The sequence below is a fragment of the Podarcis erhardii genome (assembly GCF_964252035.2).
Source record: "Podarcis erhardii genome assembly, chromosome: 14".
Taxonomy (NCBI): domain Eukaryota; kingdom Metazoa; phylum Chordata; class Lepidosauria; order Squamata; family Lacertidae; genus Podarcis; species Podarcis erhardii.
Genome location: NC_138503.1, coordinates 10731146 through 10745808, shown reverse-complemented (window position 1 = coordinate 10745808; position 14663 = coordinate 10731146). Strand labels below are relative to the sequence as shown.

Genomic DNA, 14663 nt, shown 5'->3' with positions numbered 1-14663 from the left:
AGCGGGGGGAATCCACAGAAGGTTTCTATTTCCGTGGGAAACTATGTGTGTATGTTACTTATGCAGGAAAGAAATATCAGCAGTGAGCCAGAGCGATTAGCTCAGGAGTGGCATCACTCAGGAGTGGAGCAACCTATTTTTGGACACCTTGCCTTCAACCTCACCATGGGCACCAGGCAGTGCTTCAAGTCTTTCTGATGCTTTTTGAGGCTCAGCCATCAGCACAGATCTTGATTTCAGCCACCCATCTTACGGGCCCTTCTCTACAGGTGTTCCCCTGTGTTCTTCAATTTCGACAATGCTTCTCAGTTGTCTGGAGGGAAGATAGAAAGTTGTGTGTGTAGAAACTAGCTTACTATGCAAAAAATAGCATTTGTTGCCCCGCCCACTCTTGCCTCTGGCTCCTCCCACCACAGGCATGTGGCCCCTGGAATAGGCATAAGCAAACTCGGCCCTCCAGATGTTTTGAGACCACAATTCCTATCATCCCTGACCACTGGTCCTGTTAGCTAGGGATGATGGGAGTTGTAGTCCCAAAACATCTGGAGGGCCAAGTTTGCCTATGCCTGCCCCTGGAAAGTTGCCCAGAGGTGAATGCGGTCCTTGGGGTGAAAAAAACTTCCTGCCTCCAATCTCAGGTATTAAATGGCTTTAATTCTGTGGGAGGAGGTGTAGCTTCCTGGTGAAGCCTTGCAGCCTCCTCATGGAAAAGCACTCATTTTTGTGTGGAAAAACATCCTTCCTTTCCCCTTCAGCCTGGCACAATCAACCCAGGTAGGTGAAATACCTTTTTTTTTTCCTGGAAAGCAGGAAAAAAGCACAGCTGCTTTTCTTAACAGCTGTATGTGGCAGGCAGAAATCCAGAGTCAGCTCTGTCTTGCCTTTGCAAAAGTGACACGCTGCTGCACCTGTTACCGTATTTTTTGCTCTATAAGACTCACTTTTTCCCTCCTTAAAAAGTAAGGGGAAATGTGTGTGCGTCTTATGGAGTGAATGCAGGCTGTGCAGCTATCCCAGAAGCCAGAACAGCAAGAGGGATTGCTGCTTTCACTGTGCAGCGATCCCTCTTGCTGTTCTGGCTTCTGAGATTCAGATTTTTTTTCCTCTTGTTTTCCTCCTCCAAAAATTAGGTGCGTCTTGTGGTCTGGTGCGTCTTATAGAGCGAAAAATATGGTACATTTCTGCTTGACAGGTAGCCCCTTAAATTGCCAGGAGCCTTCCTGAAAGCAAAAACTTCCTTATGCGACGAAAGACCAGACAAGGAGTTTTGCACATCTTTTATGCCTGGTCTGGCCTGCTTTTGGGGGCCTGCAGTGTATCCTATCAGCAAAGAGGTTTGCTTGATGTTAGCATGAGACGGCAGGGCCTTTTCCGTGGCAGCATTCCATGGAATTTCCTCTACCAGTGGCAGACTTTGGGCTTTAAAATTCCAGCAACGCCCTGCGCAGCACCAAAATTTTGCACACACACCCCTGCCTCTCACCTTCTGTTGTTTGCCATTGTTGTGGCAGCCCCTACAACACCCTCTCTGTTCAGCACCCATTGTGGGGAAAGCATTTGCACTCCCCATAATCCACCTCTGCCTCTAGGGCAGTGGTTTTCAACTAGGGTGCCGTGGCACCCTAGGGTGCATTGAATGATGGTTAGGGATGTCACGGGCTCTGTCCCTCTTTCTTTCCTTCCCTCCCTCCTCTGATGCCCTCTCACATCTCTGCCTCCCAGAGGCTTGCACAGCTGTTTTTTGCAGCAGCCCTGACTATAAGCTCCACAGGCAAATGTTGCCTCTGGGAGGCACCTCTTTGGAGTGGGGCATGGGGGGGGGCGCAGCTCAAAGACCAGAAACAGCAGCAGCTGCTGCCTGGAGGACTCCCAAGGAGAGGGAAGAGGAGGCTGAGGGAACACTCCCCAAAGGAGGGTGTTTGAAAAAAGGTGAGAGGCTGTCAGCTCTGCAGGCAAGGTGTGACATAACCGGGCTCCTGAGCCCCACAGGGGTGCCTCAGAAAGAATGGAGTTGGTCAAGGGAAATGTGGACACAAAAAGGTTGAAAACCTCTCCTCTAGGGAGATTGGACTGGCCCCCATCCCTGATGACTTTTAGGCAGGCATCGAACCCATCTTTATTTCACTTGGCTATTAACATTTATTTTCCTTTAAGGTTCACACCCATTTAAACACACACACACACACATATAAAGAATCCTGGGAACTGTAGTTTACCACCCACAGAGCTGCAATTCCCCATACCCTTTTAAAAAATATATATATTAAATTTTCCATTTTAACAATCCAATCAAATCACATTAAATATTCCAAATTATACAAATACATATCATATAGTCCGAATATTCTGCCAAATTCAAATTTTTTATTGGGACTTCCCATGCTTCAAGTTCGGGGGGGGGGCTCTGACCATCTTATATCTCTACTGCCTTGAGTTTCCAATAGTTCCTTTCAATCTTCCTGTTGTTAACCTGCAATTCCCAGCATCCTTAAACTACAGTTCCCAGGATTCCCGGGAGAAGGAGGAACTAATGTGCTTCAGATATCAGGTGTGGATGCTTTCATATTTCGTTTCAGCTCTGTGACGGTTTAAACCGGGTGCTTTGGGGGCGGGGCCGTTGCCTTCTCTTTTATTGTGCATCGACTTGAGAGCCAAAAGGCGGTATAGGTTTTAAAAATGGAATGAGCCAGCACCGGAAAGGGAATCCCCCGCCCCCAGCCTCTCCCCTCGGCGCGGGCGGCGGGGTCGTGTCTCTTTAAGGGCCGGGGGAGGCGTGCCCAAGCCTGGCTGCACCAGCCGCTCCCACATGACAGTGACATCAGCCGCAGCCGCATCCCGGACCCGCCGTCGGGGCTGCCATCGCCCCCCCCCCCCCCGCCATAAGGCGCTCCAGCCAGCCCAGCTTTCCTCCGCGCAGCCATGTCCGCCGGCCAAGCTTACAACGAGGAGAAAGGCGGCTCCTCCAGCCTGGGGGAGCCCGAATATGGGCACGATCCGGCCAGTGGAGGGATCTTCTCCTCGGATTACAAAAGGTGGGGCTGTCGGGGGCGCGCCTCCCACCCGATCCCAGGCTGCGTGTGCGGGAGTGAACCTGTTTCCTCCTACCCTCGTTATTTTTTTTGGGGGGGGGGCAACCATGGCTGGCTTTTTTTGGGGGGGGAATCAGGATTGCTCCCTTCGTGCTGCGGCCAAAGGCAGGGCTTTCCGCCGGCCCCGGGAGAATCCGCGCGCGCGCGCTCCCGCTTGGCGATTCGCTTGGCCTTTGTTATGGATGGCCCAGATTTCTCTCTCTCCGCTTCTCCCTCCATCCCGGGGATGACGCCAGAGGCGCTGAGCCAACCTGAGCGCGCCACCTGCGCCCAGGCGAGGCTGGCACCGGGCGACGTGGGCCCGGAAAGCTTCCCCTGCCTTCCAGCCTTTTAAAATTTTGCCATGGGGAGGTAGAGCCGGGGCTCTTTGGGCAGCACCTGTCGGGTTGCTACCGCGGGGCCCCCACCTGCCGCCGGCCAGCCTTCTTACTTAACCACCAGGGCGTGGCACCAGCTGTCAGCTTCAAGGCTCGGGGTTGCCACCTGCAGAGCTTAGGAGGGAGGTGGCGATAGAGGAAGACAAGATTAGAAACTACCTGGGCTCCGCCTGCCATTGGTTACCCAGTGCCATAGCGGGGGTTGCTGGCGCCCCGGGTGGACAAGTGTTATCCCCCTGGTGTGCAAAGAGGGTCAACGGAACCGCCCTCCAACTGGCTCCCCACCTGCTCCCTCCATCCACCTGCCCACCGGACTGACCCGCCTGTCCCCGTGCCTCAGCTGCCAGGGCTCCTGCCTGTCGTGCCTGATTGTGCCCCTCAAAAATGTGGGCCCAGGGCCCCCCTGGCCCCTCGCACTACTCCTCTGGTGCCCCCTACTGTTGGCCTCCCTTTTTTCCAGGCTACCAGTCCCAGGGGAGATGAGAGGATGAGACCTGGTTCCTTATTCCTTGGTATGTAGGGTGTTGGAGTGAGATTGTTCCTGTAGACAGGTGTGCTCTTTGCTCGTGCTCAGGGGTGCTCTTTTCTGAGGGTTTTTCATGGCTCACGGATATTGGGAGTTGTAGTCCAAGGACATCTGGAGCGGCACAAGCAAGCTGCTCTTGTTCCACAGGGTTTGTTTCTCAAGATGTTGCATTGGGCAGGGTGTGGAACTAAATGATAGGTCTGAGGTTCCTTTTCAGCTCCGTGACTCTATGACCTGCTTCCAAGTTTCCTAACCCTTACAGAGGTGGCCTAAAATCTATTGTTAGGCTGTTACATGAGCATGTGCAATAATGGCTTGTGGCAAAGATTTCAGCCATGCTAATAATGCTAATATGCCGCAGTGCAAATTCAACTGGGGAAGACATTTCTCAGTTTAGGTCAGGGAAGGTTGGTCCCACCTACATTTGTGCCGCATCCACACCATAGACTTGCAGCTCTATGACACTACTTTAAACTCTTATGGCTTTCCCCAAAGAGTCCTGGGAACTGTAGTTTGTTAAGGGCACGCCTTAACAAATTCTGCTCAAAGAGCTACAATTCCCAGAGTTCCCTGGGAGGAGAGTTTGACTGTTAAACCACTCTGTAGCTCAGTGTGGGATTAGGGGTCTCCTAACAGCTTCTGGTGCCTTCATTAAACCACAGTTCCCATGATTCCTTGGGGGAATCTGTGACTGTTTATAGTGGAATCAAAGTGCTTTAAATGTGCAGTGTGGATGTGGCCTTGGTTTATGGCCTTTCATTGGCTAGGTGGGCACTGAGAGAAGCACCTAGAAGCAAGAGACTGGCTCAGGTGCAGTCAGGTGGAATTGCTGCCCTCTGGCTGACACCTTCCATCAGCTCTGACTGCTGAAGTTTACTTGGCACTGCTGCACCTTAGGAGACCAAATGCCCTTTGAAGTTAGACCTTTATTGGACCGGCCCAAAGTATAGCTATGTATAGCTGGTAGCTGCCTTGTTCTTTAAGCTTTGTGGACGCAGACCTGAGCGGTACCCAAGGCATGCTGCTCAAACCCTCCCAGAATAAAAGCAGTAACTATAGTTTGGCCAATGAGAGTTGGCTGAGGAATTTGCATCCCACTGGACTCTCCTGAGGACTACTCACATGACACTGGCACTGCTGTAGGTTTCAGTAAGCCTGTATGGAAGAGCCAGGCAACCTGTAGTCATAGCTTGAGTCTTAAAGCCTTGGGTGTGTGAAAATGCTCTGTGCAGATGCCTGGCAATAGTCATCTGTTCTTCCTCTGGCAGTCTGCTGGGGGGGGGGGAGGATGAGAGAGAGGGTGGTAGTAGCAGAAAGCAAGAGAAATGGGGGCAGGGTGGCAGAATGAGAGCAGAGAGGGGGCCAGGACCACTTCTGACTCTGGCTTCATCTATCCCAGGCTTCTGATCTGCCCACCACCAGCCTGCATGACCCCCCCCCCAGTTACCCCTAAGGGAATGTGGGGCTTCGCTGGGAAAAAGGTGTCCCATTCCCCAAAGTGCTGACTTGCCTCTGCACAGTCACTGAGTTTAACTATCATGTGCATGCTGATGCCATGTGCTTAACTCTAGGGCTGGGCAAAATATTGATATATTGTCCAAAACTGGTCTGAAGTCTATATTGTGATATCAGTTTTATAATTTTTGACCTGGCAATATATCGCAAATCATAATGTGTGTGTGTGTTCGCTATGCAAAAATCGCAATGTGGGAAAAACCGTAAAGCTGGCCAATGCTTCTCTTGATTCCTGCAGCCCTTGTTAGCTCTGCCAGCTCAGTTCTCCCCTGCATCTGCAAGGGGCAGTGAATCACAAGAGCAGGCGCTGGCAAAAATCACGATGCAGGAAAAGCCGTGAAGCCAGCCGATGCCTCTACATAGCTCCATCCTTATTTCAGACATCATGATATATCAGTATATTGCAATGTTTAGCTGGTGAGATATCACAATGTTGTAAACCAAATATTGCCCTACTTAACTCATCATGGATTGGCTTTTGGCACCCAATCACAACTGCAGTTTGAGCATTTGGAGGTAGTGCCAGAAACTGACCTGTACTGAGTCCAGCTGCATGGATAAAAGCTGGCTTGTAGAGCAGCTTAAAAAATAACATCTGCCATGGTTGAAATGGGTTTTCCTTGGTTCTTAGAGCATGATTCTAGCAGAAGCTAATGGATGTTATGGGGAGAAACTATTAACCTAATCAAGCCTTCCAGGCAAATGAGCTTGTGGGTAATTGGGTCTCTGCTATTCACTTGCAATCTTTACACTCAAAGTGGTTGTCTAGTTGCTAACACTCTAGATCAGGCGGGAGCCTTTGAACTACAATTCCCATCAAGCCCCAGCAAACCTGGCCCAGTGAGGTTCCCCATTCCTGACAGAAGGGGTTACAGTTTGTGCTTTTCTGGCTGAACTCAACCTGGGGTTCTCTCGGGATTCTTTGATCTCAAAAGTTGCGGAAAGGTGGCATGTTCAGGATGTGCATCATTTGTATGTTCTAAGCATGTTGAGATTCTTGCTTTGCAGGGGGTTGGACTAGATGACCCTCGCAGTCCCTTCCAACTCGACAATTCTATAATTCTATGTGATGAGCGGCACTGGGAACCCATGTCAAGGGTTGCCCACAGCCAGTACAATGAGATGCTGCCAGTGTTTTCCAACACTAGGGAGAGGTATGTTCCTATGTTCTCATGCAAGATGATCAACAGACAGTGCACTGTAAACCTATTGTCCTTTAAAACTGGGACAGGTAACTTTTTTATCCTGAGGGCCGCATTTCCTTCTGGGCAACGATCTGAGAGCCACAGGCTGATGGTGGGTAGGGCTAGAGGCAAAAGTGCGGAGAGCAACAAATGTGCATTTTTGCTTCCTATAGTAGACTACTTTCCACACACAAAAACCTCTTTAGACTCCATCTGAAGAGGCAAGATGCATTATCAGAGTTCAATGACATATTCCAGTCAGGCAAAAGCATGTTGGCGATGAAGCAGGACCAGCGGGGATTGTGGCTTGGAGGGAATTTGAGGGGCCAGGCAGAGGGGCTTGGGGGGCTGCATTTGGTCTCCAGGCCTGAGGTCCCCCATGCATGCTTTAAATTTATGGCAGTGCCCTATGATACCACGTAGGTCTTGGAAAATGCAAGATGCAATATGGATTTTCTTCTTTAAAGCCCTACCCAGAACTACAATAACTGAAATATAAAAACAGCATAAAATACAATGAAATAGATTGCAATGGATTGCACAGCAACTGGGGGCATTTGCTGCTGATTTATGCAAACCAGGAACCCCTGGGTACACAGAAAGGCTTCAGGAATTCACTGAAACCACAATGTTGTTGCCATCTGCCTAATGCCTACAATGACACCAGAGTGCTGAACGCTTTGACCAAATGGGACGAAAGGGAGAAGGCGACCTTTTAGGTATCCTGGTCCTGAATTGCAAATAAAAATCAGAACCTTAAACACGGCAGAGTAGCATATTGACAGGCAGTGTAGTTCTTTACACTCAAAGTGGTTGTCTAGTGGTTGTCTAGTACAGTTATGCTATATGCTGGCAGAAATTAGCTCCGCTCAGCAAGCAAGCTGCTGCATTCTGCATCAGCTGCAGTTGCCAGACCAACTTTAAGAGCAGCCCCACTCAGAGTGCATTGCAATAATGCAGTGTTGAGATTGCTAATGCCTGAATGTTATCCCTGCCCCAAAGAGGTCGCAGCTGGCCATACCAGCTGAAGCTGCCAAAAGGCAATCCTGAGTGACGGAATGAGGACTACACCCAGACTGCAAAGCTGTGCCTTTGGAGAGAGTGCAACCCCATCCAGAACGGGCAAAGGACCAAATTAACCTTCCACTAGGCATCACTGCCTGCCGCTGGAGAGAAAACACAATCCTACACATTACAGGAAAAACTCAAAAGGGATGTCAACCCAGGAATGCTGTCTGCTGCATCAGGTCACATGAAACATTTAATTTCACCCTGCCAATTAAATTTAAGGAAGATTGTACATGTTAGGGACATGGGAAGCTGCCATATACAGACTGAGGCCATTGGTCCGTCTTGCTTCTCACTATGTTGAGTGGCAATAGTTTTTCAGGGGTTCAGACAGAAATCCTTCTTGGCCTTCCATGGAGATTGCAGCGATTGAACCTTTAACTTTCTCCATGCAAATCACATGTTCAACCTTTGAGTGAAAGCTCTTCCCCTGACTGTTGTTTAAATCTGCATTAGGCAGATTTAAGAGGTAGCACCTTATTGAAGTGGTACTTCTTATTTAGGGGATTTGTGTTTTAGGGCTGCAATTGCAATGGTGGCAGTTGTAGCTCTGTCTCATCCGCAACTGCTTCTGGGTGTGGGGAACCTTTGGTCCTCCAGATGGTGCTAGACTACAATGCCCATGATCCTTAGCTATGCTGACTAGGGGATGGTGATGGGAGTTGTAGTTCAGCAACGCCTGGATAAAGTTCCCCACACCTACCTTATATAATAAAAAGTTGCATCCGGGAGCATTTGTGTGTTCGAGATGCTCTGCTGTTGAAGCTGATTCAGGGAATTTTAGTGCAGAGATGACTGAATGAATAGGAGGGCATGTTGTGTCTGCTATTATGGAAACCCTCTTTGTAGTACTATAGAGACTTTCTGGAATTATGCTGCCTGGTAAATATTAACATTTGTTTTCAAACAATCTTGATAGACGGAATGCTGTGTGATCCATAGTTGACATCTAAATTAGTGATGCTTTTGCAGAATGTATTTGGCTTCTGGGAGCTACAGGGTGGGGCAACCAGCTCTGCAGGCTTCCTGCCACCCTTGGAACAGAGGTTGCTGGATTCCAGCTCGCATCAGTCCCAATCAGTGTTATGCTGCTGGCTGCTGCTAGACTTTGTGTGTTCCTTATTCAAAAATCCAGATTCACCCCCTTGATTGTTCTGCCTCCCAAGTTCTTGTTTCGCAGCATTTCATATTATTTCCTCGGAGCCTGCAGCTGCAAGGACAGACTAACCACTTTCATGGTTCGGGTAAGAGCTGCTCTGGTACATTGGACAGCTCACTGCTTCCAGAAAGCGCGCTTGATTTGATTTGCCTGCTTGTTCCACAGCAGCAAAATGACAGGAAGTTTCCTCCTTCTCCATCCCTTCCCTTTGCATTTCAGCGAGGAAACTGAGCTTCTGTTATGGAAGTGGGATCTTCTGCAACATGGTGTGTGTCTTTGTGTGTGTGTTTTGGGCCCCCTCCACTTTATCTGATTAACTTTGGAGGCTGTTGCATAATAATAATAATAATAATAATAATAATAATAATAATAATAATACTTTATTTATACCCCGCCCATCTGGATGGGTTTGCCCAGCCATTCTGGACAGCTCTCAACAGAATATTAAAAACATGACAAAACATCAAACATTAAATACTTCCCTAAATGAATGTTAGAAGGATGTTGGAATGAAGTTATGTGGTTTTAGCAGAAATGTTATAAGGGTTTAGGAAAAAATAGACTGTTAATTGGTGAAAGGAGGGAAAGTAAAGTTACATTATATTAAGATAAATTACATAACAAAAATTGGAAAAGATGGAAAGGATTTGCTGAAATAGTTAACCGAATTAGAATACAAAAACGGGAGGTGTGAGGAGGTCAAGGAAACAAGCAAATGAAAGATAAGTTATGGGAAGATTAGCTGTGGTTTTTTTCCCCTTCCTTATTGTGATGTGTTGTTTTGTTTTTGTTCAATATGGTATTTTTACTTTTTCTTTTTGTAACTTTAAAAATTTTTAAAAATATTTTTTTAAAAAAAAAAATTAAATACTTCCCTAAACAGGGCTGCCTTCAGATGTCTTCTAAAAGTCAGATAGTTGTTTATTTCCTTGACATCTGATGGGAGGGTGTTCTACAGGGCAGGTGCCACTACCAAGAAGGCCCTCTGCCTGCTTCCCGGTATCCTCACAATGAGGGAACCGCCAGAAGGCCCTCAGAGCTGGACCTCAGTGTCTGGGCTGAATGATGGGGGTGGAGATGCTCCTTCAGGTATACTGGGCCAAGGCCATTTAGGGCTTTAAAGGGCAGCACCAACACTTTGAATTGTGCTCAGAAACGTACTGGGAGCTAATGTAGGTCTTTCAGGACCTATGAGCTGCAGATTGAGACAAAAGCTTTGGATTCTGCTGAGACTGTAAAATCATCAACAAACAGCTAACTGCACTAATATCCTCCTTAGGGCACTCCCCCAGCATGTCGTGGACTGATAATGTGGAGGTCTGTACTGTTCCCTCACTAGCTAGCAGCATTCTTGACAAGGTAACTGGAAGGGACATCACTCATGTGGACATGTGTTGGGTTTTCTGTCACCAGGGACTGGGATGGATAATGCTACTATTACATGGATCATTTGTGTTGCCTCGAAAGACCATACACTACCGCCAGAGATGGCCATAGTTGAAACTGGCCACATGATGCAGAGGTTTCATGTAGTAAGCAACATCATGTGCCACAGATCACGCATGGAGGAGGCAAGGAGCCATCACATAGTAGTGTTGGGGCGGGGGAGGTTGCAGCTTGTGCCTGCAGATGGTAGTAAATATTTCAGCTCCAAGAGCATGCATTTGGAGTCCCTGGCATACAGAGAAGTATAGAGGAATCCGGCTCAGTTCAGAACAGCTAGATGGTGGCAGGGCAAAGACCTCTGTCTGAGACCCTGAAGAGCCACTGTCAGTCAGAGCAGATATACAGTGGTACCTCGGGTTACAGACGCTTCAGGTTACAAACGCTTCAGGTTACAAACTCTGCTAACCCAGAAACAGTACCTCGGGTTAAGAACTTTGCTTCAGGATGAGAATAGAAATCACGTGCCAGCGGCAGTAGGCCCCATTAGCTAAAGTAGTGCTTCAGGTTAAGAACAGTTTCAGGTTAAGAACGGACCTCCAGAACGAATTAAGTTCTTAACCTGAGGTACCACTGTAATGGGGAAGGGTCAGAGCTTGGTGGTGGAATCACAGAATTGTAGAGGTGGAAGAGACCCTGCAGTTTAGGAATCTTGCCCACGACAGTCCCTGGTGGGCTCGAGCCACCAACGTCCTGGTTAACAGCCAGACATGTACATGTTCTCAGAGGTACTTCCCTAGCCAGTGAGAAGACAGACATGGTGCAGCTCTGGAAAGTTTCGTTTCCTTTGGATAAGACCTCCAGGACCATATAACACTGGTCCTAAAGGATCTTCACTGGCTCCCAGTACGTTTCCGAGCACAATTCCAAGTGTTGGTGCTGACCTTTAAAGCCCTTAAACAGCCTCAGCCCAGTATACCTGAAGCAGCGTCTCCACCCTCATCACTCAGCTCAGACACTGAGGTCCTCCTCTGAGGGTGTTCTGCTGGTTCCATCACTGTGAGAAGTTGGGTTACAGGGAACCAGGCAGAGGGCCTTCTTGGTAGTGGCACCCGCCCTGTGGAACGCTCTCCCTTCAGATGTCAAGGAAATAAACAACTATTTGACTTTTAGAAGACATCTGAAGGCAACGCTGTTTAGGGAAGTTTTTACGGACTGATGCGTTTATTGCATTTTTAGATATGTTGTAATCTGCCCAGAGTGGCAGGGGAAACCCAGCCAGATGGGCGAGGTATAAATAATTAAATTATTATTATTAGACAGATTGAGACTTTTGATGCCTTTCACTAGGTGGGGCTATTCATCCATCTACTCCAGGCATAGGCAAACTCGGCCCTCCAGATGTTTTGGGACTACAACTCCCATCATGCCTAGCTAACGGGATCAGTGGTCAGGGATGATGGGAGTTGTAGTCTGAAAACATCTGGAGGGCTGAGTTTGCCTATGCCTGATCTAGTCCAACCTTGCCTGCACTCACTGGCAGCAGCTCTCCCTGATCCCAGGCACAGCTCATTTCCTATGACTTGATTCTTTACCAAGGATTGAAGCGAAGACCTTCTGCATGCAAGACGCATGCTCTGTCTGGGCTGTGGGTTCCTCCCTTACCCTCTGCACTTCTAAAGGGTGGCCTCAAGATGGAAGTGTTCCCTGCCCTTTGAATAAAGGTAAAGGTAAAGGGACCCCTGACTATTAGGTCCAGTCGTGACCGACTCTGGGGTTGCGGTGCTCATCTCGCTTTATTGGCTGAGGGAGCCGGTGTACAGCTTCCGTGTCATGTGGCCAGCATGACTAAGCCGCTTCTGGCAAACCAGACCAGCGCACGGAAATGCCGTTTACCTTCCTGCCGGAGTGGTACCTATTTATCTACTTGCATTCTGACGTGCTTTCGAACTGCTAGGTTGGCAGGAGCAGGGACCGAGCAACGGGAGCTCACCCCATCGCGGGGATTCGAACCGCCGACCTTCTGATCAGCAAGTCCTAGGCTCTGTGGTTTAACCCACAGCGCCACCCGCATCCCTAGCTCTATCAGTACATAACACCTGAATCTGGAGAGGCCGTGTGCAGGTCCTGGACCACTGTGGTGGGATGGAAGAGGGAACATAAGCTGAGCTTGCAACTTGGCAAGATGCTTGAGGCCCTGTGGGCAAGTGGTTCCCGAGAATTTGGTTGATTGCTTGACCAGGTCAGGGTTACAGTCCCTCTGAAGCAGCAGGTATGCAGTTTGGAGGTGATTCTGGACCCATCTTGAGGCCCAGGTAGTCTCAGTGCTGCTTATCAGCTGTGACTGGCCCAGCAGCTATGGCCTTTCCTGGACTTTGGATAATTTGCCCACAGTCGTTCAGGCTTTGGTAGTTTCAAGTCTGGATTACTGCAATGCTCTGTACTTGGGACTTCCCTTGTGCTTGACCCAAAAACTGCAGACCATGGCAGCATAGAACACCTCGCTTGGAGGCCTGCACTGGTTACCAATTTGTTACCAGACCAAATCTGAACTGTTGCTGTTGGTGTATATAAAGCCCTTAACAGCTTGGGATGAGTTTACTTGCAGCTAATAATAATAATAATAATATTTATTTACGGCTATTAGCCCATAAAATATGTACAAACATAAAAGCACAGAAGCATAAAAACCAATACATCTAACAACAGAAGGGGAACACCACGATGCAAGGGTGGGTCATTGAGCAGTGACAAGTAACAGCTTGGGGCCCGGAAAGATCCAAGGGACGGTTCACAGAAAAAGGAGAACTGGAGACGAGATCCGTCATGCACTCTCATCATGACTGTCCGATTAGTTTTTGTTGTTGTTGTTGTTGTTTGGTGGTTTTTGTGTGTGAGATAACCACATTCAGGAATCTCGCCACCTGCAGAGTTACAGAAGGATCTGTATCCTGCAAGAGCAGTGCGGCATGTGACTCAACAGGCCTGCCAACCAAGCGCAGTAAAGCAGGACCCAGGAATTTAGTCCTAGCTATGCTATGTAAGGGACAGTTGAACATTATATGTGGAAGAGATTCAACTGTTTTCCCGTCACACTCGCATAGCGGAGACACCAAACCCTTGGAAAATCTGTAGCTCAACAGGTTTGATGGAAAAACATTGAACCTTGCACGAATAAATGCAAGTCGTTGTGGTGCAGATGAAAGAGATGACATGTATGATGGAAGGCCAAGTGGTGGGGTTATTCCGTGATACCTGGGGGAGCAGACACCCCCACCCCTGGAGAGGTTGTGTTGATTTTCAATGTCTGCTAATCTTTGCTCGATAAGGCTTTTGGCTGAGCGTAGGTTCATCTTTAAGGAGTCCGCTGGGGAAATTCCGATGCTCAAAAGTTTGGCATGGATTTTTCCTACCCACGGGTTAACAAAGTCGTCCCGCCAGAGGCACTGAAAGAGGTAATGGTCGGGAAGCCTATGCCAGCTGGACAGCCAATAGCCAAAGACTTGCTTCCAGATGACCGTCTCCAGTGATGCAGTCCTTAACTCCAGATGTATGGCTGCATTGCTCACACACATGGGGAGTTTCAGGAGGCGACGGAGAAACTGATTCTGCAATGTCCCCAGCGATGTTATTCCCAGCGATGGAATAGGGGCTTGCTCCATCCACTCCATGCATCGACCTGGTATTGCAGTACTTGCAGCAAAGCCTTGACCTCTTCGATCTGCAGAACTTGCATTGTTATAGGTGCCACACATTACCTGTTCCGTATTTTTAAGAAATTGTTATTTTATTCCTGCAGCACCTAAACATTGGAATTTCCTGCCTACTGACAGGCACCTCCACTGTACTCTTGCCGGCATTAGATGTTGATGGGTTTTAATTGCTCTTTAGTTTACTGCTGGTTTTAATTGTATTTTAAATGTTGCAACTACTTGCTTTTCTCTGGCTTTTGGTGATAATTTTAATTTACAAAACAAATGAGAGATTTTGTTATAATTGAGCAGTATATAAATTGTATTAAATAAAGAAATAAGAGTGTATGATGGCCATAGAAGAAAAGCTTGAGGTTCACCACCCTGGTCAAAAATGTAACACAAGGGAGATGGAGGCATAGTTTATGCAGGGATTACTCATTCCAGGTTAGCTACTTCTTACCTTGCTTTATGCTGCAATCCTGTATGTTCAGGGATGGGGAGCCTGTGATCCTCAAGATGTTATTGGACTTCAACTCCCATCAGCACCAGCTGCTGTGGCCAGCAGTGAGGGATGATGGGAACTGTAGTCCAATATCTGGAGGGTCGCAGGTTTCCCACCCACTAATCTACTTCCTATGCCTCCCCTGGCAATATCTCATGGAACTTC

General features: G+C 48.3%; 1 protein-coding gene across 3 annotated transcripts in view; it reads left to right on the top strand.

Moving 5' to 3' along the window:
* The first annotated feature begins 2762 nt into the window (after positions 1-2762).
* AP3B2 (adaptor related protein complex 3 subunit beta 2) overlaps positions 2763-14663 on the top strand; it is a 75308-nt gene continuing 63407 nt past the window's right edge. The window contains exon 1 of one of the 3 annotated variants that reach the window (XM_081838761.1): positions 2763-3032. In XM_081838761.1, coding sequence (XP_081694887.1) covers positions 2920-3032 — 113 coding nt within the window. In that variant the 5' untranslated portion in view covers positions 2763-2919. The remainder of the gene's footprint in view (positions 3033-14663) is intronic. The other 2 variants (XM_081838762.1, XM_081838763.1) reach the window with 2 other exon arrangements.